The sequence below is a fragment of the Echinococcus granulosus genome (genome assembly GCF_000524195.1).
Source record: "Echinococcus granulosus chromosome Unknown EG_S00091, whole genome shotgun sequence".
NCBI classification, from domain to species: domain Eukaryota; kingdom Metazoa; phylum Platyhelminthes; class Cestoda; order Cyclophyllidea; family Taeniidae; genus Echinococcus; species Echinococcus granulosus.
Genome location: NW_020170471.1, coordinates 221,020 through 247,390, shown reverse-complemented (window position 1 = coordinate 247,390; position 26,371 = coordinate 221,020). Strand labels below are relative to the sequence as shown.

Here is a 26,371-nt window from a genome sequence, read left to right as displayed (position 1 = left end):
GCGTTACTAGGAGCGATGAGATTCTTCCTGCGGAATAAAGAATAAATCCACACTCTTTTCGATTAGAAATTTCAACTAAATATGACATTTGAACAAAGCAAATCTGCCTTCTGATTCAGTGGCCTTTAGAAGCAAACAATATGCATTTCTAGTGGGAAGGGGGAATGGATGTCTGCAGCCCCTAATAAAGGGCTCCACTTTCTTTTCCTGTTGAATTCCCTAACATTCTGCAACTTCTCGGACCTAGAGATGGCATCTACTTTCCATGATTGGTCAGGAGAGACGTTAGACGCACTTAGCAATTACCACTAGGTCAAGGTCAACCAAAATAGTACCACCGTGTGTCACGGAAGTCAAGCGGTGATCACGTACACACACACGCCGTACTTTGCGGGTTATGCAAACAGGTGGGTAAAAAAAGGGTACGGGTTGAAGTCTTTGCCTCTCCTGATTAACTTGACAGGATCCAACCTCACTCACCGACAAACTCCAGTTATTATACTTTCACTTCCCAGCCGTGACTTTGTAAGTAAACCCAAAGACTACGCAAAAGGGAGACGAAGAGGGAAAGTAGGAGGGGGGAGGGAGGGAAAGAGATTCGCTGAGTGAGACAATATGCATAATACACTCAAGTCACTGTATTTCAATAGCTTAATAAACAAGTTGCGTCTCCCATAGCAGCAAGCACAGTAGACTTAACTAGCTAAACAATAAAATATGGACATTTGTGCTTCAGCCTGTCTCAAACGGTCCATCTTGCTATAGCTGTGTTAATGTTATTGCATTATTTATGAAATCTCCGATTGCCTACCCGCCTGCCTATGACACTCACTTTAAATCACTGCCACCAACATCATCGCCATCACAGGTAAGCATTCAGCATAAACTCCATACAGATTGTGGAGAGCATTCAACTTAGCTCAACACTTTATTGACAAAGGAGCATCAACTACTTTTTCCTTACTTTTAACCCTAAATCCCCAGGGCTAAATTGATCATTTGGCTATGCTCTAGCAAATTCAGAACTACTTCAAACGAGTCGAAATTGTGTGACGAATGAAGAGCTGTTACACCCTCCATATGGCATAAAAAGATGAAAGAAAATTAGGAGAAAATGAAAAATAGGAAAGAAACGGTAGGAGGAAAGCCCATCAATAACAAAGGGAACGGTTAAGTTAAAAAGGCTGAAAAAACGTACGGGCCGAGTGTAGGTAAGAGTGACGCCCTGTTGAAAGGCGAGATTGATGCTGTCTTCTCGAAAGACCAGGTCCGTGATCAGGTCGCTGGTGATGCCGAATTTGGCAAAGGGTTCTAAAATCGGCACGTCCGACAAACGCGGACAATTCGGAGTTCCCAGGAGACTGGAAGGCAAAAAAATAGGAGAAAACGTAACAAATCCACAGCACTAAACTCAACAGAGTCAAACTAAGGTGTTTTGCAATCGCACTGGTGACGAGAAGGCTCGTTGTTTATGGAGAGATTGCTGAACACTTGCGGACTATTGATAACGACCACGTTCGCAATGAATTGTTTATGTGGAGAAAAGCTCCCGGGCAGATGTACCGCCGTCAAATAATGAAGTCGAGGGAACAGAAAATAAAATCCTTCCTCTCTCCAGGGATTTCGAATGATATGGCCTCCTCCTTTTTTTTTGGTGTTCAATACATTACCATAGCGATATTTGCGCATCGACGCAATTCAATGTGTCAAGTAGCCGAGGGATGTGGATAATTTGCTTCATCACGCAATCAGCAGATACATAAGTAACTTACATTTGCATACAGAACTGCCTTTTTAATCCCCATTTTCATGACCGCCAACAAATACGAAATTAAAAAGCCCATTTATGGTTCGTAAACGTGAAGTGGACAACTGCAGGCTTGGGCGGAAGAAGGCGCATGAAGAAGAATACATTTACATATTCAATTTGGTTTTGCCGCTTTTACAAAGCAAAAACAAAGGAGCAAATCACATAACATTTACCTGGCATGGGAGACTAATGCCCAGCGTTGCCAAAATCAACCAATGGAGGGTAAACAAAGCAACCACCTTAATTAATTGAAATGCCAGTCTAATTAAAGTGTATTGTGAAAGAGCATGGGGTACTCCAAATGCCTTCCCCCCTGACATTTGTCACGTAAACAAGAGTCTTAGACTGGGTTGATGTTTGCCAAAAGGAAAGATAATAAAGGAGTGGCGAAATATCCAGAGCCGACTGTAAGTGCTACACCACTAGTGTGTGTGCTTTAAAATCTAAGGTCTCTGAAACAAAAGGCCTTTAAGACATGCGCCAGATGCACCAGAAAGTGATTCGAGGCTGATTTTAAGGGAAACTAACCGTGCAATAGGTAAAAGCAAATGTATAATAGCTGGAGAATTAGAAGAGGAGAAAAAACTATGGAATGAGGAGAAGATTTGCATGCCAAGCAGCAGGAGGAACTCGATTTCCTCCTTTCATTCCTTTTTTTCACCAAGAAAGGATAGTCAGTTCGTGGAGTAAGGAAAACAAAAGGAGAGGGGGCTGCGCTGGCTTGGTAAAAAGAATCACTGGATTGGTCAGCAAAACGAGTAGTTGGTGTTTCGACATCAGGATGAAATTGACCTCCTTCCCCCTCCCCCCTAAGACAATGGAAAAATATGCAGAAAATTACGTAATTTTTAAAAGAAACTTCCATAAAAGAGCAGTGGACCAAAGAGCACGATAATAACGAGATCTTTATCTAAGTCGCGGATAGGTAGAGTGACAATGACATAGGTACTAAACCTGTCAGCCAATCTTCAAAAAAAATCTAATCGTTCATGACAATAATGATATTACGAGTGATACAATTCTACCGCTTCAAACAGAAGATTGATTTTGTTAGTAAAAACACGTATTTTTGACAAAAGGGACTGATGCTCGAATATGAAAGAGGTCAGCATATCTGTTTCGTTTTTTGGATGCGAGTCCATAGTAGATCTACCGAAAGTAAAGTCGGCAGTGGCAGATGGTTTGGAACAAATAAGCAAAGTAAGCAAAGAGCAGAACAACTAGACGGCTTTGTGCGCACAAATTAGATGAACGATTGCATTCTGAAGGTTCTCATCACTTATTAATAAAATAAATAGAATGAAATACCTTGGAATTAGTAAACTACCAACACATTTGCTCCTACAAAGATTTGCAGACAAAAAGAAGTGAAATTTCACTCACTACTTGGAGCAACTAACAAAAGGTAGCCATTAACAAAGACTCTCCAGTGGCACGAAAAGAAAAGCATTTGTACTCACTCCCTAGACAAAACGGCAGATAGGTTATTTCCGTTAACTCCATCCGCAGGACGTTTATCACCGAGGGTGGAGTGGCAACAGTTATCCGAGACGACGGAGGACTTGCCAGATGCATCGCTCTGCTCCGAATGCCGCGAAGTAAGTGGTAACGATGAGCGGAAGCTACTGAGGAAGGGCTTGCGCTTGACCCCACCACCACCACTATTACGAGGAATAGAGCGGATTTTCTCTAACCCGTCCATTGAGCCATCGGTACAGGCAGAGGTGAAGTTGGAAGCAGAAAAGGTGGGCAGTCCTCCCAAATTTTGACGCCCGTTGCCTGTGGACTGATGGAAATGAGAGGAGAAACGGAGGCCCTGACGAATGACGTCCTCTGTCAGCTCCCAGAGACAAAGAAATGTGTCCTGACCGACCGAACCCAAACTAAAAATGAAAGAAGATTTAGTGGCTGTTAGCGTATGGACAGATATGTTTACCGATAAGTACGGAAGGCTGAGTCACTATCAGCGGATGGAGAGGAATGGTGTTGGTGCGGATCCCCGTTCGGAGAGAGTCGATCCGAGCTCGTTGCAAGGTCTCGCATTACAGCAGTACCATTGCAGAGAGAAGGAGGGTAGACAAAAGGGTCAAAACGAACCACACTGGTCCACGACTTATGGCCCTGACCCCGACAAATCACAGCTTGGGCGCTGAAGGACCAAATGGTAATTAGATCATCTTGTCCACCGACGACAACGTACTTGCCGTCTGGCGACCAATCCACGCACGTGAGACCGCCAAAATAGGAGCGCATGAAACCCTTGAAAGAGCAAACAGTAATCCTGTAACTATTACATCCAAAAAAGAAGAAGCTGGCTAAAAAATTCACCTACATATAACTGCATTTGATGGTAGCTGAAGACGCGAAGGTAACCATCCTCACTGACAACAGCCAGATACTTTCCACAGGTAGAAAATGAGAACTGATTAATGGATGAGAGGGGAGCAGTAGAAACGTCGCAATCTTCGGAGATTTTGGACTGTACGGAGTCAGCGAGGATATTTGTGAGGGCCCAATTGTAAAGGGGGTTGCAGGTGGATTTCGTCTTGCAAGTGTATACAACATAGCTAGGGCCCCTTTTGAACAGCTGATAGACAGGAGGAGTAGGACAGCAGGGAAGTTCTTCGCTGTAGAGGTACATGTGTCCACTTGTATGAGCCACCAAAAACTGATTCGTGGAATAGGGGACCCATCTAATACAGGTCACTGCCGTATGTTCAATGTACTTCTAGGAGAAGTTTCAAATTTTCACATGCTAACAAAACCAACCTCTTCGTTGAAGACTTTGCAAGGTTCTTTGTGGAATGGATCAATCATATGAATCTCACCCGCGGAGAAACCCACGAGCAGTAAAGATGAAACACCGAAATCATGACAAACGGGAGCAGATGTTTTGAACGTTTGCTTTCCTGGGGCATGGGAATCAAACATCTAAAAACAGAAATAAGTGGAAAATAAAGCATACTCGACACCCTGAAATGGGGTAAATACAGATATCCCTTCCAGAATTAATGCAGCACACACTTCTGCTATCACAGAATGATAGTCGAACTGAGGACAAGCGACCAGATTGGGGAATACTGGGGAGACACTTAGGCGATACAACTGACTTCAATTTATATGCACCTTCAGGAGTCTCGAAATGTTCTAAAACATCTTTATGTCCATAGTGAATGGACATCGTCGATCGCTTGAGCAAGATGATTTAATACCATAAGAAGTTATGCACAGAAACTCTACCACGGCGTTTTGATAAGTCCGCGACAAAGCAAATGTTTAAAACCTCAGTACAAATTAAATAATATATGATCCACGAACGTGATAGAGATTCAAAAGTTTTGGAAGATGAGCCGCTAATAAGAAATTCAAAAAAAAATTTTTTGGAAAATTAAGTTGCCTGCTAAAATCAGAAAATGATTAACGTATAAAATATTACAAAGAATTCCTAACAAAAAGCGCATGTCTTTTGTTTGCATACCTTTAAATCTATTCCGTGAATCAAAGATTTGGGCAAAAATCAGCGTGTAAACTTCTAATTATAATTTTAAATACCGCTGAAATATTTTCGGTTACCTCAAGTTTTACAGACTAGGTAAGAGTACTTAAATAGTCCATGGCAAAATTTGCACTGCAAAAGGAACAAGAACCAAAATACGGAGTAATCCTTCTAAAACCGAGAGCTAAAGATACTTAGGAAGAAGGGCCACTGGTATGGCTCGGAGGCCAGTCCACTTAGCGTGGTACACTGGCCAAAATACATAGTGACGATTTACCAAAATCGACATTTAAGAACAATCTGATGTAATGCATATTATTGGGTGCTACCTAGCTAGTAGAGAAGTGTAGGAGTTATGGTGGATCCGTGTTATCGCCACCTTTATACAGGTATGGTGGGCATTTGCACAAAGAAGCCTTTCCAGACGGTTGATTGATATTTCCGCTTTGGATAGCAATAGCTTTCCTGCAAAACATGGAACTTGAATAAAAACCGAAGTTCAACATCATTTTTAGCTCTATTGTCTAGGGTTGTTAGCGGTTCTGCCACCCGTAAAATCGCACTTCTTCTGCCCAGCCAAATTCTATCACTTGACAGCGGAACACAGGAAGAATGCCCTTCAAAATCTGGTTTTCGTTATACTGCTGCTACTGGGGTGCCTTGGACTTATCTAGTTAAAAAAAATATAATATTGTGGTAGAATCTACGAATATAACCTACAGAAATGCTAGGGGATACCGGTATAGTCCAGGGTCCAGTCGGCTTGGCAGAAGTATAGTGGTCAGGACGCGAAGTGACCCATTGCCAAAACCGAGAGTTAAACAAACAACGCGTAACTGAATCACCATATATTAGGTGGTGGCAATGCTTTGGCGCATTTATACGTTGTCTAACATCTGTTATGGCACTTTGTTGCAGCAAACTGTGTGCCTACATGTTAAGGTAAAGTCTTAACATGCAAATACATTTTCAATTCTTGAGTTGCTTCTATTCTTTAGGGATTTTCGTATACCTTTATAGGGGTAGTTTTATTCAAAACTGGTTGTAATAAACTGACAAAATGTGCTACTTTTAAGGTAAATTTTAATCACAGTGGGTAGTGATTTTAATTTCATACTATTGTTTTCTAAGTCTTGTTTTTCATTTGGCGTTTTCGTTAAATTGCGGCCTGATTTGAAATTGTGAGGCTGATGGGGGCTTTTTGTTTGCGGGTTTCTATTTTGCCAATGTCCACATCAGCAACAAACCTTGCACGTTTTTTCCTTCGATCTGGCCGATCCACAAGTCAAAAGTTTCCCACTTCCTATCTTTTAACTCAAGGGTACTTCGGGTATGTTGACACAGCTCCTTGTATAAAATACGCAACGCTGCCTCCTGTGACCACTTCAAATACTTCGAACCTATCATGCACTGAATTCAAGCAACTAAGCGAACACGTTTTGGAGTATTTAACTAATGCATTTGAGGATCTTTCGGATAACTTTGATCTTGGCTCAGAATATGACGTTTCCTATTCTGACGGAGTTTTGACAATCAAATTTGGATCTCGGCATGGGACGTACGTTTTGAACAAACAGACTCCTAATAAGCAGATCTGGCTATCCTCTCCAAAAAGTGGCCCTAAACGATATGACTACAACCCTTCGAATGGCTCGTGGATCTATCGTCACGACCAGAGTGATTTATTTCAGCTCCTTTCCAGTGAAATTTCGGAAATCTTACAAGCCAATATTGTGTTCAAGAAACCTCGACTGGATTTGTAGTTGTTTTTCCAATAAAGGTAGTGAGTTTTTTAATATTTAGTTTTCACTACAATCGGGTGCTGTGAATGCTTGTTTGATTTATGTTTGGTCATTGGGCGATATATGCCCGTTAACAATGTTGTAAAGTGTTGTGAAATATATTAGAGTAGTCAAATACTATTTTTGATGACTTTACAACTCTGACATAGCCCATCCGAACCTCTCCCGAATTTCGCGACTTGAGGGAATCCCTCGGTTGTAGTTTTTGAAAGTAAATCGTTTTAAATTCTTTGTGTTAGCGCAAAAATGTTGACAGGTCTGGTGTGAAACATAGTGATGGTGCAGTAAGGAAAATAACTGGATGTGGTTTGTCGTTAATGCTGGACACATTTAGCTGTCGACGTTGCTAGGTCGAGAGTCGCACTTCTAAAAGCAAAAAATGCAGATCTGTGATGGGCATGAATGTAATACGTGTATTTTCGTGTCTAGTACCAATTGTTTGCCTCCTTAGCTTGTGACATTTTTGCTACCATGACAACCTGGAAACAATTACAAGTTGGTTAAATAATCCTTATCAGACTTAAAAATAGACTGCAGAATGCTTAACTCTATATGCGTGTATGTAATAATTCGAGGATTTCGCCATCTTTAGAGATACCATCGAATGTAGTACGTTAAGATTATTACAAGCACTTGCTAACTATGGCTCCTTAATGCAGAGGTACTGCTGCCTTACTGTGGTTGTCATTAGCAATGACAGGGAATAATATTTGCACGTTCGTGTGCAAAACTTTATTTCTAACAAGGCGAATACACAAGAAAATGCGTATATGTTATTTTACATCTGTCGGTCCGCAATCGGGTTTGATTTCTTTGCATTATTATCGAACTCTCAGGAAAGCCATGGATTTATTTGATGCAGCTCTTAGGTTTTTCGCGTATAACTTCAAAATGATCTAGCTCTTATGATCCAAGTAATCATTCTTGAGCCTAGGTTGGAAGTCAAGTAATTAAAGTGCGGTTGTATTTGCACTTTGAAGACGCAGGAATAATTGCACCTGGATATTAAACCATTCCCTAAAAAGTAAACATACCGTATCTTGGATGCAATTCTCTATCCAGGCTTGGACTCGGTCTTCATTTTTTTCTCCACAAGTCAAATTAAAGGCCAAATTGTCCTCACCGGATTCGGCTAAAGGCACCAAATCATAGTACAGCATATTCTCATGATAGAGTAACTGGACTCAGAAAATTTCGACATACCAGAGCCGGACTCTTCATCAGGCTCCTCGTTTAATGGGCAGCATCGAAGATCTTGAAGATCGTCATGAAGTCGGCAGAACTGATCAGAATCTACTGTTTCGCTGTTTGTGCTGAAATCGTGAGACAAGCAGTCCGGAGGCACCAAACCGCGGTTTGCATAGACGTATTGACGCAGCTGCTGCAATTCCAATTCATTAATGTCCAGTCGATGCTGCATGGAGTTAAGGTTGTGCTGGCGAAACGATTCGTCCTGCTGATAGTGGGCAACCGTTGCTCTATACTGAATGCTTTCCAAAGAGGTTAATCCTATAGGGTATGATCAAAGCCTTAGTCTCAGCTTCGACATCGTACAAGGGAAGCGCATTTTTAAAACAGGAAATTTAGACGTCTTACCGCAGCACAAACGTGGGAGTCTCACAAAGCGAAGGTAAACAGCCAACAAAGTCACATCAGAGATAAATGGGTGAGGTTTGACTATGCAACACCATACAATCACGCCAAGAATTGCAAATACAACAGTAGCATCTATAATCTAAGTAATTCAAGAGAATGATAATTATCGTCAGCACAATGGTATGGTCTAGTACCCACAAATTTTAACTAAAGTATTGTATCGTAAAATTACTTAAGATAAGCCTAAAAAATTGGCACTACTCGTTTTATGACACCTTAGAAAATTGTGCATAAACTAGGCTTAAAAAGCAAAAAGTAAATAGATTCACTCTGTGAGCTCTCGCAAATTGTAGTAAGTTGTTACAATGAATCAGAATTCTCTTACGTCAATGGGGAGTCTTATAACGCGTCGACCAGTTATTAAAAGTCGTATAACAACCTAAAATTTGTAGCAAGTAGATGTCTTACTTCTGCAGTAAAAAGTGCGCAGATAATAAATGATATGGTGAATAAAATATCAGCAGTGGAGAATGGGTTTGTGTAGTGCGGTTCATTATCTGCCGCTAGAAATATGACAGAGGGATCTTAACCTACTAAATAGTAAGTAAATTACTTGTAATCTTGAGATTGTGGAGGGTCAAGAGCACTCCAGTATTACCAACGACCATAACAGATAGGAAAATTATTACTTCTACGAGGGCATTGAAAGATATTTTAGTGGGGTCAACCAATTGCGATCTTTAGCATTTGTTAAAATGTTGACAATTACCGAGTAGTTATAACTCCTGAAAACTGTGGTTGGCATAAACTTGTGAAGAGCTTAGATGCCGAAAGCATAAAATTTATTAGGTTTGCCAAGGTCGAAATAGAGACGGTAATAAGGTTCGAGTCAAATAAACATTATTGGCCGTGGATGGCTAACTACGTAAAACATGAAATCTAATTATCTTTAAACATAAACACAACAAAAAATTAAAAACGTGTTAAATTAGAGCTATTCTAGTCACTACCTAAGACATGTAGCGCATGATTTGCGTAACTATATTTCATGGGATTAACTTGGCCAAGTTTATATGTTACACTATACTTATTCATCAAGCATATTTGCTAGCTCAAAAATGTTCTATGACATCAGCGATATGAAGTGCTTTTATCGGCAATTTATCTTTGAAGTGGGTTTTTTACAAACCGTCATAATAAAACAGTTTCATTGCATGAGGCATACTTCCATCGAGATTGAAAACACTGAGTTATTTGTGCTGCTTTGCAAAAAAATGTGGTGGCTATTGCGCATGGGTTGATTTTTTAATGAAGTGTACAACATCGTTCTTTTTATCATGGAATTGCCAATGTAACTACGAATGTGGACAGCTTGACCACCCATTTGATTTCCACTTGCCTACACCGCCTTATACTCTGACAGCCATTTTCAGTTTCATCACTTGAGGATGTCGCGCTTTCTTGCTTACCTGTCATAAATTTTAAGTTAAAATTTAGACAGTTAGGATTGATATACTCATCCCCCTACACAGCAATGACCCTCCTTTTACCACATGCCTCTCCTGGTTCAACATTTGTCGTCGCTCTTTAGTTCTTTGCAATTCAATCATTTTTTAATCATATAAGAAGACGGCTTTGCCTTTCTTTAGCAACGCGCCGCATTTTAAACTAAAGTGCTTATCTTCGAGCCTATAAATAGCTCACACGTATCCAATATGTTAGTGCAATTTAACGACTTTAACCGGAAACCCAACAGATGGCACTTTATGCGTTCGACAAAGTGTGTATTAACTGTGTGCTCAAAGTCTGTAGCCCCCAATTCACCATCTAAAATTAATTTTATCGGTAGTTCGCTTTTAGTCATTTTACATTTGAGTGATATGCGTCTGACCAAAACAGTTAAGCCACACTTTTAACACAAGTGCAGCCAATGTTGCCAACATGTCAAAACTCAGCAAAATGCATATTTTTTCACTCAAATATTAAGTCGAATTCCTTCAAGTAGATCCGGCCTTAACTTTGCCCTTTTGACTGAAAAACATTGACAATGACCGTCTCCAGTATTTACACCCCAGTTTTAACCTCTTTTAACAAAGAATTTAATGGTATCACAACCTCAATAATGTCTTCTAAATAAAACTGCACTTGGTTTAATTCACGTAGCTCACCAAAGCCGAGAACGAATAATGGTCGAATTTACTTTTGCTTGAGTACTAAATTTCAGTTGACTTCAAACGATACACGTCAAACGGTTTTAACTTTGCCCTCATATTTGTCGTTAAAAAATCAACTGTAATTGCTCGCGAGATGACAATATATCCCTACAAATTTTTTACGATATTACTCCCTATTGATATCCGGCGTTTAAGGGTGACTTAAATCTAAACAATGCAGAAGGATACTATAATGGCATTAGTGGAAATGATTCTAAATTGGTTTAATTTGGAATGAATACATGGATCAAAAAAGGTTCCGCCAGAAATATGGTCAGAACTTTTGAAAATTCTCACCAGAGGAAATTGCTCCCTGACTTAAGGTGGTTCTTTAGTCCGCAGTCACATTGCAGAGATTCCCTTTGTCACGCACACTGACGAAGGAATGGCACCGAAACAACTTGCATTATCACTGCTTCTTCAAATTAGTCGATCTTCCATCGAATGCAAAATTTTCCTCTCAAAATAAAATCCTCGAAAACTTATGAATTAAGTCCTCATAAAAACCTTAGGTAATTTTTTATCCACCTTTTTTCAATTTACAGTAAATCTTTGGATCTCGCGTACAACTACCCTATTTTACTAGTTTCTTACCGCTATTTTTACCTTCTATTAATTAATTTACCACCCTCTTTTATTTTAGCATTGCCATGTTAACAAGCTTCCATCGGGTTGTTTTAAAGCATTTGAGACGTGCTGACTCCCGATTCGGAATTTCTGTAAGAAAATTCTGTTGTATAAGGGCCAAAAGTTGTCAATAAACATTGATCTATTTGATCCCAATGACCTTTAAATGCACGCCTATCACATTAACACAAATTGACCAATAAAATGAGAGCAGTCCTTTTGCGCCCTCTTACTGGCCAAAGAGAAATGACCTATAACGGCCCACTATGATAGTGAAAAACACGTCACTTTGCCCACACCTTTGTTGCAATGTACGCAGATGCATGTCTAAATCCCCTTATTCAGAAGCTAACTTATACCTAGTCCCAAATCATCCCAATTACAACGCAAATTTGATTGGTGCCTTTTGGCTACAACCTAAAGATGGCTGAGATGCAGGAAGGGCAGGATGAATGACAAGCAGGATAAATGACCCTCATTATGCAGTTTATTCCCAATAAACCAGTATAGGGCCCTGTAAAATAGAGTTCAGCCTTTTTTAACTGCGTAAGGGCTCCAAAACTTTGGGAGTCATAAAGTGGGGCCGTTTGTGTCTAACTTAGATCACAATGCATTAACTAGAAGGTGCAAATTTTAATTTGAAAGTGGAGTCATATTTGCATATACAATAGAAATTTGTGATATTTCATTTAATTGTTTCACTCAACCAAAGTGCGCGCTTCCATTTCTAATTGTGCTCCAACGGTCAATTAAGTCGGATAAAATATTTTCCCAAATGCGTATCTATTGAAACCGGTGGATATTTTGCCTTTAAAATTGTGAATTTCTAAAGGAAAAATTATTTGCTTAAAGGGTAGGAAGAGGCTCAACTCCATAGTACTTTCCTAACAAAAAGCGGGAAGGAGGGGAACAAAAATGAGTCGAAGAGGTTTTGAAATTTCCTCTTTTTTTTTGTTGGATGAAGTACACGCAAGCAACTAGCATGACGGTTAAACACGCGAGCAGGGAATTGACAAGAAACGACAACAGCGTAAACAATTATTTCGTCTACGTGATTCGGTCCTTGTAAAGTGAGAATCAGGCCCATTACCATAAGAAATAGCCTAGTTAACTTTTTTTCTGTACTCTTTTGTAATAAAAAATACTTTTAATGAGTACGGGAAATGCAAATAGCTTCTGAGTGAAATAATCTCCTGACCAATTTTCCGCAGCTTAACCGGATTAGCGACCGCCTCAAGGGCGCGCAGGATTTAAACAAATCTGAAGGTTAAAACGCAGAATGCTCATTCATTTTTGATAAAAGCTGTCCGCATTTGGTGGTTTTAAACTAGCTTGCAAAAAACGATTTTTTGTGAGGTAGGAGAAGGAACTCGACCTATAAGGCAGAGTTCTGCAACCCTTGATGTGTAGCGTAGTCCGTAGTAACCCTGGATGTCTTTCAAACAACGTTTGATGTAAGAATATGAGGAAGTTAAACGAGACGCCTAAAGTTGCCGTAGCAAAACGTACCACTCACGACCAATGGGACTTTGGCCGCGGGGGGAAAACACAAGGGGCTGGATACCAAAGTACTACAAGATTAATGTGCTACCAGCAACCGGTGGCGCTGAAATACTTGGTGTTATAGAGCTCCTTAATGTAGGGAAAAGAAGGTCATGGTGGGATTTCTAGCTTTTAAATCATTTTTTTGTAACCCTTTAGGGCAAACATTTTCATCCCTCCCCCACCCCACAATTCCTACCCCGTCCCCTGACAAGTTGACAAGGTGACTTTTTCTCGTACTTTCCTTTTTTTGTAAAAATGTTCTACATGAGTACACTTGTCATTTATTGGACACTTACGTAAGTTATCAAAATATGAAGAGAGCTACAAAAGGTAGAGGGAGAAAATCTGCCTTTTATTAATTCTCGCATTGTCTCCATATTAGACTCAGACTCTTGATTATTAGCCCCCTCCACACCCCGATTGTGCAGTCCAACGTGTAAAAGTTCGGAAGTTTGTTTTGTTTTGAGGTGTTATATTCCACAAGGTACCGGACCACACTTTGGGATTTCTTCTGTTAAAGGCAAACGTTATTTGTGTGGGTTACGGCTTCTTTGTCTTCCTCTTTTTCTCTCACTCTGTGTGTGAACATCTGCAGTGTTTAAATGTACTTTTATACCTTATGCTAATAATGTTTTTGTAGCAAACATTAAGAAACGTGTAAGTGTCAGGTAACTTTTATGGCTAGGATGTGACGTCTTAAAGAGAACATAATCGGCTTGAACACCTAAGTTTCATATCAAGTCCTTTTGAAAAGTTGCGTGGGAAATAAAGCGGATTAGTTTAAACAGTAAACAGACAAATTGCGCAGTTATATAACAAGTCGGGGCTTGTTTTGATCGTGTGTCCAGCTGCGCAGGCTTTTACATGCATTTGGCTTGTGCTGATGGTAAGGCAATCCGGTCTAAACAAAATAAAATGCCCAAATGGTTACATTACCAAGGAGAAGCAGCCACCGCCGGAGGCTAAGACCTCAGATTGGTCAAATTTGTGAAAACTTACAACTGAAGGCATACCTGAGCCACTCAGCCTAAAGTAATATTACACATTAGGGTTATTACGGAGTTGGAACTCGAACCCATGACCCTGGCTGTTTGATAGGCAAAAGGAGTTGGTGTGGAATGAGGGGACTGAATTTTGTCCCTATAAAGGCACTTCGTTTGGCGCATTTTGTCAAAAAAAGGCCCTGCTGTCAGGTCAACATTCCTTCCAATAGCCGTGGGCGGTGAATCGCCAGTGCGTGGTATGCGAGAAGTGCAAAATTGTGCATCCACCGAAAGTGACAAGCCGCGCTTTTACTCCGAGAATCAAACCCACCCACTCCAGCCGGAGCGATTTGATGGTAGTTGGAGGAGATGGATTAAAAGCATCCAATGCATCTCTTCAACTACCTATTTATCCAATCGTACTCTTCAACCTCTCGTGGGTCATCTCCGCGCTCCTGGGATGGATGGCCCCTCAGTCCCACTCTTCTCCTCCGATGGGGCCGTCTGCCGCTTGGGAGGGAAACCCGGAGGGCCGCAATTTTTCTGCACTCATAGCAATTTGCAAGACGTCTTCTTTTAAAAATATTCTAACAAAATTTAGAGGGTAAATTTGCCATTTACTCCATTAAATCAGCAGATAAAGTCAACAATATTAAAACCCGCCTTTTACCTGGCAGAAGCCTTCGACCAAGTGTAGGGCAAAAGCTGATTTAGTTGGTTTTTTTGTAAAACGAAATAAATAAGAAACAACTTTTACTTTTCAGTGTGCTCGTAAATGTCCACGAAATATTGTCATTGCCCTTAACTGCCGGAGGGCGCAATGGAAGCTAACAAGTGGACCCATCCACGGCATTTAAGACCCCCCGCCCCACCCAACTAAAAAAGCTGACGCGTCAATTAAATTAAAATTTGAGACAAATTTCTTTTCTTTTTATAGATGAATGCTCAAAAGGTAAATTTTAAAGTAGGGATCCATTGTACTTAATTTAAAATATAGTAGAAAGGAATAACCGAAAGTAAAATGGTGGTTCAAGATTGTTAGTCGTCTTGAGACGAATAGCTTCGGATAGAGGTGCTTGAGAACGAAAAAGCTTCTTGTGGTCATTCAAAGCTCAGCCAAAACTGATGGCTGTGACTTTCGAGGTTGTCTACTTTATGTGATGAATTAGAAGAGTTTTTACACAAAAGAAATGGTGTGGCCTCTGTTTGACAGAACGCACCACAGTCAGTGTGAGGACTTTTGGAGATGCGGTCCCACCTACGTATCCCCGCACCCACATTCTCAAATTACATCCATTACGTGGCAAAGATCTTCTCCAATCTCGACATATCGACAGCAATATTTAGTGTAGAGCAGCGTAAACCGGACAAAGTATTTCACAATGGAAGTTGCTAAACCAAATGAATGTCACATAGTCATAAGCTTCAACGTTCACCACCTTGTCAGTCTCCTTCGCCTAAAATAGGACCAGAGATCCTTACTTCTTTCCCGTCCTCTTTTAAAGGTCAAATTTTGACACCATCATGATAACTGAAAATAGAAAGGGAATTTACTTGAAGTCAACAAATCAGTTATTCTGACATATCTAAGTTCTTCACCTACTTTATCCAGTGAATTCTTTTCATACCTAACCACACCTATTTCCGCCACTCCCACAGCCGAGGCAAGAGATATCCAAATATGGTAATATGCTCCCTCTCCATTGGATCACTTTGTCCCCTTCATAATTGAACCCCTAATGGAAAAAAAATGCGACACTCTATTCAGCGTATTTCGAAACACTTTCCAAAGCTAGTATGATTATGTGATGCTTTTATCGCTCTAACTGAATAGGCGACATGATACACATCGGTTCTTCATGGGGCTGGGTGACTACAATGACGGAGTGCGGTCATTGGCCGAGACGATAGACCAATGTGTGCTGAGAATCCCACTCACTTTGGCGCGGGGGGGTGAGGGTGCGGGTTGAAGGGGATGTTGGACAAGGGAAAGGGAGGCGAGAGGATTAGGGAACCCACTAACTTGTAGATCTGCGCCTCTTACACACACCCAGTTCAGGTCTGCATGGCGTTGACGACACTACTAGCACCGCCACCGCCGCCACTTGGCTCACACCTCGTGCAATGAATCGGCCACGCAACTCACCGAGGTGAGGCCGATTGCACCGCTTTGACCTCCACATTTTCTTAAAAATATTATTTATACACAAGTGGATGATTAAAGCTCTTTTTTGGGGGAAGAAATCGCTTTTCGGTGTTTTGACTTGCTGAAGTCCCGCTTTTTGTCCTCCCTTCGGATTCACCTCGCCCTTTTCCCCTACGTTTATGATATTTCTGTACTCCCCACGACCGGAAATGATTTTTGGGCAAAAAATACCTCTTAAATGAAGAGCAATAACCTGGAAACTACTTAGGAAAGTAGGATCCATTTTTACTACAGCCTGCTTCCTTGGTGCACAACAGTCGGCGCTTGAAACAGTCTCTAAGTGCCAATTTAGCAAGACAGTGGGATGTTTAAAGCCATCTAGAAAACAAAAGACATTATTTTCCCGACCAAAAAAAAGAATGAGCGGAAAAGTTGTTCCAACTTTTATCAGTCCTCAAGTCTATCATCTCACAAAGTACTTTCTGTTTCAATTGCAGCCCAGAGACAAGTAGACCTCAACCCGGTGTTCAGATGAAACTGCGTGCCCATACTGTCCCGGTGCAGCTGCAAGCCCACTCGGAGATGACAATGCTGCGTAGCGCCGCCTCACCAGCTCGGATAGCCAATAACAGCACTTTTTTGGCGCTTCAAAGCACCGTCCGTAATTGCATTCCCGTTGTCCTACCCACGAGTAGGGCGCCGTTGGACTTGGTACCGGAGGCCTTCTGCGCTACTACTACTACTACAACGTTGAAAAGCCTTCAAAGGGTCTCCAGTGATGAGAATATGGCTGCTAGTTTTCGAGTTAAAAAGGTCCACCTCAAAAAGGTCACACCGGAACAAATACGTCGGTGGGAGACTAACTTCAATTTCCTCCTGAATGATTCGGGTAATTGCCCTTTGTTTGGCTAATTTACCTTCTTTTTTTCTGGCCCAGTAAATGCCAAGATACACGTGTCAATTGCTCCTCAACTAAAAGGACTCCTGGTAGGAAAAAACGTCTTGTTTTGCCGATTCTTGGAAAAACCAGTTTTTTTTTCTGCAGCCTGAAGATTAGGCAGAAAATGGGGAACTAACCAACCCTTTAATCGAAATTTTTTCCTGGATAAAAGGATATACGTTACAAGTTTTGTTTTGGAAACCGTAGGGTTGCCAGAAGATTTGTGCCTTTCACGTACTGGAGCAGGGCGCGTAAGTACTTCCGGTGTAAAACGTCGTCGGTGTGACCCAGCCTCTCTCTCTGGGGGGAAAATTATTCCCTCTACAAACTTTGTTTTTTCTCTTCGTGCGAAACGGTTAGTAGGGCCCAAAAAATGACATAATTGCTTCAAGGCGGTGGATCACATGGCCTCGAAATCAGTTGCAAGGCCAACTTCTTATTTCCTCCCATTTTCTTCTTTATCCACGACTGTAATCAACGCGTCAATATCATCCTCTTTTCAATGTCAAAAGCGTCAGCTTTAAAAAGCCAAATTTTCAGAATTTTTATGGAGTTTATGATATTTTGGGGTAAGCAAAGTCCATACTGCACTCATACCTACGTAGTAGGAATGTAACAGACAGTCCAGCAAGAGGGAAGAGCTAGAGCGCGTGAGGAGATCAAAGTTATGCCTTTAGTAAAATCATAGTGTCTGTTCTTTAAAGGCTTTGCCATTTAGTCGGACAAAACAAAGTTAGGCTCACCGACGTACCAAATGCTGCAGCCTCGTCAGTAGGGGCATTAAAGGCGGCCTCCAGCCCCACCCAAAAGGGAATGCAATCACCCGTGCCATAAATTTCTCAGCCCACGCTTTTCCCGGAAAAAGAAGGAATTTACAACTTTCTTCTACCCGTAACTTCTGATTAGAGAAGGGGCGGGGGGCGGAGACAGAATGGATGGGTTTTACAACCTGCGGAAACAACTTTAATAGTTAACAGGGTCAGACCAGTCCGGTGACTTCTTTGTCCCCATTCCAAGGTGAAATGCACAAAGTACGTTCGAAGAGAATCACTAATAAGACTGGAAATTGGACCGGCAAATAAAGTACTGAAGGTAAACCGTAAATAAACCAAAATGTGTGTGTGTAGGAAACCGTCGCGGTAGAGCACCCTTTTGTTTTTTTGCAATAATACCTAAAATAAGAAAACCCGCAGATTTTGCACATTAGTTACCAACCGTATTACAAAGATGCCATAAAACAAAGGAATTTTTGCCAAAAATGTTATACTTTTAAACATTTATTCCATTCTGCTATTTGATTTAAAGCTGTTTTTTATCAAAGGCACCAGAAACGAAAACGCCCATTGTTTCTTCTTAAAAATCTTATGGAAATTTTTAGCAGGCTGTGCTCGTTCTATAAATCCTTTGCCAGAAAACCTGGTAATAACAAAAAGCACCTATCAAGTCTTTAGACTGCAAATTTGAAAGTGGAAAATTCTGCAGAGAAGATTTAAGAGAATTTTGCAATCATATAAGTAGCTATCCTTTGAAATAGTAACTGTTTCCTTATCAAAATATCCAAAATGCCTCGCACCAAATTGGCCGATTAAAACAACAAGAAAGTAATCGGTGATTGCCAATCAAATTGACGAATTTTGTATTAAAAAAATACTGCATTGTTCGTATGAACAAAATAATTTTCTGGCATCAAAACTGTGGCGAATGATAAACAAATAATTAGCGTTTATTTATCTATGTACCTATTATAGATGGTCTGGCGCTCTTCGAACAGTTCCTAGAAAGTGAATTCAGCCAAGAAAATCTTCAATTTTGGGAGGCCTGTGAGCAATATCGGCGATTGCCAGCAAAAATGCTTGCCACGGAATCTCAGAAAATCTACCAACTCTACCTTTCTGTTCAGTCGCCTCGTGAAGTGAGGGGAATATCCCTTAGTTTATAATCTATTAAACAACATGTTTGATTTAACACAAAAAAATTTTATCTTAGGTAAATCTTGACTCAAAAACTCGCCTAAAGACAATCAGCCTCCTGTCCACTCCAACTGCCCATCTGTTTGATAGCGCTCAACGCAAGATTCAGGCCCTAATGGAAAAGGACTCCTATCAAAGATTCCTGCGTGCTCCAATATTCCTCAACTTTAAGAAGTCGGTCCTAGCAAACTCAGAGGTTACTTCAAGATCTGCTCAGAGTGCATCACCTCGACACCGTCGTAAACCCACCCATCACGGCGCCACATCTATTCACAGTGTACTTCCAAATATTCTCAATGTCAGCGCTCTACCATTGGGTCGAAGGCCCTTTGAGTGACGCTTGACAACACCCTAGGCATTACTTGCATCGGCTCGCATTCAGTCATTCATTCAGCCTCTCCACCCACTCCCTCCTTGAAGGGGACACAAAAATTGAGCTTTTAGGCGCGTAGTTTTGTACATGAAGCAAATCATTTTGATACCGACAGTACCACCTCCATGGCGAGTCCTCAACTATTTAAAAGTGAAAAGATTTACCTACTAGTAAAATGAACTGTTCAAAGAGTTTTGGGTTTTCTTTTCTCTTCAATCCTAAGCGTTACCAAAGTTGCTTGAAGGACCAACGAGGGAGGGGAAAACCAAAAAATCAGGTCCTCAAGACTGCCGTGGAATCTACGTAAAAGAAGAAAAAGTGTTTCTCACTCATTTGTCACTTCATGAGCATTTACCACCGGTAAATTTGTGAGTTTTAATTTCCTAGTTAATCAGTGTAGCGGTCAATTTAAACTGCTTAGACAAGGTAATAGCGCAAATGCAATCAACAAATTTACTTTTTTTAACAATCATTGTCACATTGTTCAAATCATGTCGGTTTGGAATTAAACTGCCAATGTCAATGGTCACTTAAAGTGTCAAGGGTGTGAAATCTCTTCAGCACTTAAATACCAGTTTTTTTGTTAAATGAGTTGAAAAGTGACCACCACTTCACCTGATTAATTTTGACATGAAATCGCTTGACACTGACACAATTTTAAGGACTACGCCTCTAAGTGCTGCAAAATCATTCAACTGGCAGGAATGACAGGTGTCAGGCACAACACCTAACGCAACTGACAATTGCGCATCTGGTCATTCGGATGGTGCCTAAATTTGACTCCTCCCTTGGAGAGCTGACATTTCAGATCTGCGCCTCCTTGCCACCTCATTTCCACCGCAGTGCAGTTCAATCTTTCATCCGTGTTTCTTCGGGTGTGAAGGACGTGGTAAACATGTCTTCGCAGAGGCAGCCTCTTTAGTAACATTTTCAGCGGTCAGAGCTCAGGCTACATTATTAAATGCTTCTTTGCAGACTACGAGATTGGAATGTCTGCCAAATGCTGGTGAGGTTTGGCGTTGAAGAGGTCTGAGTTCTCGCTGAAGCAGAGCGGAAGGGTTTGACCGCGAAAGAGATTACCACACGGCTGAGTAGAAAATCGGAGCTGTAAGGAGTCAAAAGCCCGCGACGTTACATTTTCACATTTTCTTGGTTATGTTTTATAGAAAGAAGGTTTTTTCCCCTTGCCGATCTGCGCCGCCTTTTGAACAACTTAACTCAGACGGAGTAAAACAACCCCTCCACCTCGCTTTGCCTCAAAACATAGCTAAAAAAGAAGCTTTTCGTTTTGAGTCCGCCTCCAAATAAATTTTAAAAGGGGATACATTTTCAATCTCACTCAGCCAAATAACTTAACGAGTTAGTAAACATTTAGTGGTGTCGCCTTTCGCCCTCCTCACCCTTCCCCGCCCCCACCCCCTCTGTCCCCATTTCGGAGTCGCTCCGATGACATGGAAATGTCTCTGCGACAAAAAAACGGCAAAAAAAGGCAACTCTAACCAACGCCATTTTTGTGCAGATTGCATTTAAAAATTTTCTTTTGCCTCCTATTTGCCACAGTTTTTTTTTCCGTAAATGTGAGGGAAAGAAGTTGGAGTGCTTCTTTCCATGAAAGGGTATTTCTAACGAGGAAAATATTGTCCATTCAGACACGAAAAGGAAAAAAATGAATTTTTTAAGTAAATTGACTAATTTTTACGTTAAAATATTTGGCGCTAATTTTAGCTTTGTGAGGCTGCAACGAGGGGTGAGTGGGCCATTAAGTATTAATGACCGCTTAGGTACCGTGCCAGAGCCGGCAATGGGGAGTAGGCGGGTAGTATTCCAACTTGGAAATTATCTCCAAATTTGGTTCATTAAAAGTCCTTCTAAAGGTTAGAATTGCTTTAAAAGTTGGCATAAAGTGCGATCAAATGGAGCTTTTTTCACGAGTCGGTCATTCTCACCGTCATGTCGGTAGATTGGCAATTGCAAGATCCTCATCCGACCTCCACCCTAGCCCGTTTTTTTCGCCTCCCTCGCCACACCACACATTTTGTCCTTTATTTTTTTTAAACAAAGGCAAAAATAACCTTGGCTAAGTAAAATTCATCCACAAAGGATAGAATATTTGGAGTTTTTTCTTCATTAATTCTCGGACTTGTCATCGCAAATGGCGTCCATAAGATTTAAAATTATAAGCGAAAATTTTTTTGGCAAATTTTTCTTGAGAGGGCATTTTAATTATTTAAATCAACAATAAAATTTGGGACTTTTAATCGAAGAAAAAATGCCTCTTATTTATTAATAACTGTAGGTTTTCGTTTACTGGATTTGAAATATCAGCAAAAAAATGGAGGCCCTTCTTGAGGAACAAACCTAGTTCATTCACTAAAATGTCTAAAAAATTGAAAAAAAAATTGATATTTGCGGATACATTTGTCTGACAGCAGGTAAAAATTTCCCAGCTCCCTCGATCACCATTAAGTTAGGCTTTTAGCCAATGGCAGCCCTGAAGGCACTTGATGGACAAAAGGAGGTCGATGCCACATCCCTCCTTTCAGGTCCTGTGACTAACCCACGAAGCCAGGCAAACAGACACATTAAACAAGCTATTTGAAATGTTTTTCCACCTTATCCTTTTAAAAAAATTGTGCACAAAATACGCATAAATTATGCAGAATTTTAACAAGCCTTTGAAAGGTCTTTCTTCCTCAAAGCAGAGCAACACCGGCTTTTCTTTATCCACTCTTCCTAAACATAAATTGCAAAACCTTTTCTCCCGCTTTCCAAATAAGCAAGTTAAAAGGTGCTTTTTGCTGATCAAATGATGTAAAGATGTCAAGGTAGCATGGCATCATCAATAGGGAAAAGTTGTGCTTTAACATACTGATAGGTCTCTCCATAAAACAACAACGAAAACATCTCTCCATTTTTAATAAAAAAATATTCGCTTAGGCTATTTTTTCCTTTTGCCTTTTTTATTTCCCACATTTGTAATGCGATGAAGCGGGAAAAAGTGGAGTTATTCCATCAGTGGTTTGGCTCTCTACCCCAATGAAATGCCATTGTGGCAGCCTTTAGTTTTTCAATTGTACAAGGCCGTCTGTTTGATCAAAAATTCAATACTTTCCCGTATTTTTATTCATTTTTTTTTAAATTTTTGTTGTGAGGACGGAGGTGTTTGCAGCAGTAAATACCTCAGTCGGCTTGTTAGACCGTCTAAACGAGGCATGATCAGATAGTCTACGCAAAGACGCTGTAGCCTTCTGCATTTATGGGGGAGATAAAAATCGACTGGATTCTGCACTTGTTACCCTACCTTTTGACAGGCCACTGACAGACCTGTCAACATTCATGATCAGAAAGAAGAGATACCATTGACACTCATATCAGGGCCAATAATCTCGCAGAAGATTGTTTGTCTCACACACAATTGTATAAAGTCGGACAAAAAGTCAGCATTTGATGACCCACCTAAGTGGTACGTTTCAAATGCCCCTTTTTTTGCAAAATTTCAGGGACTTCTCTTCCTTTCACTCGCCGTTATTTGCCAAGTTAAACACGAAAACTGTCAAAGCCTTCACAGACTTTTAGGCGTGACGGTACATGTGGGAGAGTAGAGAGTACCACTAAGTGATGAGTTAAACTAGGTCACTTAAAATGTCCTTTTCACGTTTGACAGCAGGCAACTTGTCAAGAAAAACTTTCAGGTGTATTTAGTGCAAACTAATGCACGCTTACACCGCCTGAAAGGTGAGAGACGTGGTGGCTGTCACATGTCACGCCAAACTAAGTGACAGTTGATCCTCAAGAGCACTGCTTTGTTTCGCAATTTCTGATAACTAGCAAAGAAAAGTGGCAAGGGCAAGACAAGGCACTTATCTCGAGGAGTTTTAAGGAAGTACCACCTTTTTGTGGGCATTGGACAATCCCGCATAAGCAGTCATCGAAAGGTGAATTAGGGAGGGGCCGGAGGAGGGAGAAGCTACTATCGGTGGGTGCATCTACCTCGCCATCATCTATAATGCTTACCAACTTATCACCACAATTCATCTTTCAGCCCAAAGAATGAATTATAGCTGTGTGGGTGTGTTCAGTCCCCACGGGGGTGGGGGAGGGGGAGGGGCGGTAGGGGAAGGGCGCGTAAACAGCAAAATTTATTGAGCACGTTCAAGAAAATTCATTGAAATGCCAGCAAACAAAAAATATGTTACATTTACACCCAGACAAAGTAGTATCCTAGCGATTGAGAAGAAAATGAAAATTACTTGACTCAGCCAGAGGTGTCAATGTCACGAGCGACACTACGAGGAGCATTTGTTATCATTCACTTGTCAAATACGTGAAGGCATCAGGCTCCCCCTCTCCTCCCCAAAAAAACAATCTGACAAAAGCCAAATAAGAGAGAAACTGACTTGTTTTATTTATTATTACAATATTTGCCAACTTGTCAGTGTCAACTTGTCGTCTCATCCAACCAATACCCTTTAAAACTGATTTATTTATTTAAGACTTGTTTTACTGTAAAAGTCTTCCTCTTTTCTATGCACCCTCTCATACCTGTCAGCTTGAATTTTTCTCACGGGAGGCTGTCAAAAAGGCAATTGACAAGTCCTCCAACTGGTGCATTTAAACAAATGGAGCGGAAATGAGAGGGGCGGTGAGGTGAAGAAAACAAAAGGGATGACCTATTGAAAGAAGCAATAGTTGGATTCTGAAAAAGCTATTTCACAAAATAAAAATAATAAAAGACCAGTTGGATCACATTGAAGTTAAATTTAAAGGCTTCCAATGGGGATCCTCTCCTGATTGGTCAATGGTTTTGTTGCGCTTATTTTGTATTTTTTTAACAAAAAATGCATGATTGTAAATTTTTTGTAATTATTAAACAAAAAAGTTAGTCAAATATAACCATCCGAAACAAATGTGATAGATCAACTGCTTGACGCCTTCCGTCCTTCTACCTCCTGCTGTCCCCTTCCCTCTTGTCTTACTGAGGAAGCTCTCGTACTCTTCTTTATGGGTGATTGCGACACATTTGGTCTTGTCTGACACTCTGACAGCTCGATAGCAAGAAGTGACGGGAATCAGTTGTATGCTTCAAGGAACACAGAAGGGATTTCATTCGTTAGATGATGTGAAAAGGTCTCACGCGACAGCGGAACCGACCAAGGTGGGCAAATAAAGTGACAATTTATCAGGAAGAAGGGAGCTAGACGCATCACAAGGCGTCAGTCTAGTCTGTCAATGGAGGTACTGCTACCTGCCTCGCATGGCAAGCCTACCCTCCACTCCGCCAGTTCATTTAAACACTCCAGGGGACTTTTAAGCCCATAAAGATGTAAAAACTCCCAAGAGTTTAAGAAAAATTGTCATCTTTTAATCGTCGTCTTTAAAGTCCTCCTCCCGCCTCTCCCCTCTCCTTTCCTCCGCGTTGCCTGTAACAAGCTCTCGTGTGAACAGCAAATAACCGCAGGGTGGGATCAAAGAGGTGGGAGGGAGTGCGTTCGCAGCCTTGAGAGCGCACTGCCCATTGCTTGTGATACACGGCGTAAACGTATGGTGGAGGCATTTTTAAAACCGCCTCCTCTCTAAGGCAAAACTGGTTCAGACCATATCCTATCCCACATCAAACAAGGTATGTTCTGTAAATCAACCAGTGGAAGGTTTTCGTGTTCCAAGACTATGGAAAGAATAGCCTACTTTGAGGAGGGAGGTTAACACATATCCCTCTTCAATAAAGACATTAGTGAGGCGTGAATATTGGGGAATTTGAAATCAGCGAGGATTCATGGTTTGTTCTTCAAATAAATTGAGATTTGTCTCGGTTTTTAAAACTGTACCACCACACAAGGTTTCCCCACTAAAAGCCTACTTCTACTGGAGAGAGAGAGCGTAGACCTTCCCAGAGAGGGTCACACCGTCCAGCACAATCCCAAGGCGCGCATTAAAGCAAACGTCAATTTTCCCACATAAACTGCAAAAATAAAGTTGATGTGGCTTTCCACCAGCAGTAGATTTCTTTAATCCCATAAATCCACAGGCACAGCTAGGTGTCTTGAAGATCCCTCCCACCCCGCCATTATGCTGTCAATGTCAAAGGCGTTTGCTAATCAAATGACTCGTCATAGAAATTTAAGCGGACAGATATGGGGACATAAATCTTGTCCGACCGTCTGGGAGAAGTAGGGCCGCATTAGTAATGAATTAACGGGGATAACGACTGAGGAACTGAGTGTAATATGATCTGGAGGCAAATAAGTCCCACATTAAAAGCACCTTGAGGAAATTTGGGTACCGTCAAAAAAGCCTCCATCTGGCAGATGAAAAGGAGTGACAGGAGGAAAAAGAAGTAAAGATGACTGCTTTATACGCACGCATACTTGTGGGCGCTATTGTTCACAAGAGAGACACGAGTTGCCCCATCTCCTTTGTCTGTCTGCCTGTCTGTTAATCTGGGTGAGTGGGTCCACGCCAAAAGTTGATCTCCCCTTCACACCGTCCCGCCAACTGACAGGTTTGTCTGCCTACATCCAATCTTCCACAAAATACGAGCAGCTATCTCCTAACTATATAGATACGAAGAAGGTAACCAATCTTTTCAAACGAAAAAGGAGGAAAAAGAAGAATCCCATAACTCATTGTCCATGAGCATTTATTGGAAAAGGTGAAGCCAAATCGTAGAGACAACACTGCAAGAAAATGTGAGTAAAGGAGGCGGTGAAGAGGAGGCGAGAGAGAGAGAGAGGTAAGGAAACATTTTGGGCAGTAGGGTCACAGCCACACACACACCCACACAAACAAGCACAGAAAACAAGTTCATAAGGCAATTGAGTAGAGGTGGAACTTTTTAGAAGATAAATGGAATGTATTCATGCACTTTGCGCA

General features: G+C 41.1%; 4 protein-coding genes across 4 annotated transcripts; 2 read left to right on the top strand and 2 right to left on the bottom strand. All coding sequences in view use genetic code 11, as the record gives it.

Annotated features, from left to right (window-relative positions):
- Positions 1-6: 6 nt before the first annotated feature.
- EGR_07949 (WD repeat-containing protein 20) lies at positions 7-5,570 on the bottom strand (the record flags this gene model as incomplete). Its single annotated transcript, XM_024497198.1, has 7 exons — positions 7-27; positions 1,199-1,361; positions 3,271-3,693; positions 3,747-4,069; positions 4,143-4,478; positions 4,580-4,719; positions 5,501-5,570. 7 exons carry the CDS (start codon positions 5,568-5,570, stop codon positions 7-9), a joined length of 1,476 nt encoding a protein of 491 aa, XP_024348396.1.
- Positions 5,571-6,532: 962 nt separating this feature from the next.
- Positions 6,533-7,069, top strand: EGR_07948 (Frataxin; the record flags this gene model as incomplete). Its single annotated transcript, XM_024497197.1, has 1 exon — positions 6,533-7,069. One exon carries the CDS (start codon positions 6,533-6,535, stop codon positions 7,067-7,069), a length of 537 nt encoding a protein of 178 aa, XP_024348395.1.
- A 1,171-nt stretch (positions 7,070-8,240) lies between these two features.
- EGR_07947 (hypothetical protein) lies at positions 8,241-9,372 on the bottom strand (the record flags this gene model as incomplete). Its single annotated transcript, XM_024497196.1, has 4 exons — positions 8,241-8,591; positions 9,090-9,143; positions 9,173-9,267; positions 9,318-9,372. 4 exons carry the CDS (start codon positions 9,370-9,372, stop codon positions 8,241-8,243), a joined length of 555 nt encoding a protein of 184 aa, XP_024348394.1.
- Positions 9,373-15,931: 6,559 nt separating this feature from the next.
- EGR_07946 (Regulator of G-protein signaling 4) lies at positions 15,932-19,465 on the top strand (the record flags this gene model as incomplete). Its single annotated transcript, XM_024497195.1, has 5 exons — positions 15,932-16,025; positions 16,102-16,222; positions 16,716-17,107; positions 18,907-19,070; positions 19,145-19,465. 5 exons carry the CDS (start codon positions 15,932-15,934, stop codon positions 19,463-19,465), a joined length of 1,092 nt encoding a protein of 363 aa, XP_024348393.1.
- Between the last annotated feature and the right edge of the window lie 6,906 nt (positions 19,466-26,371).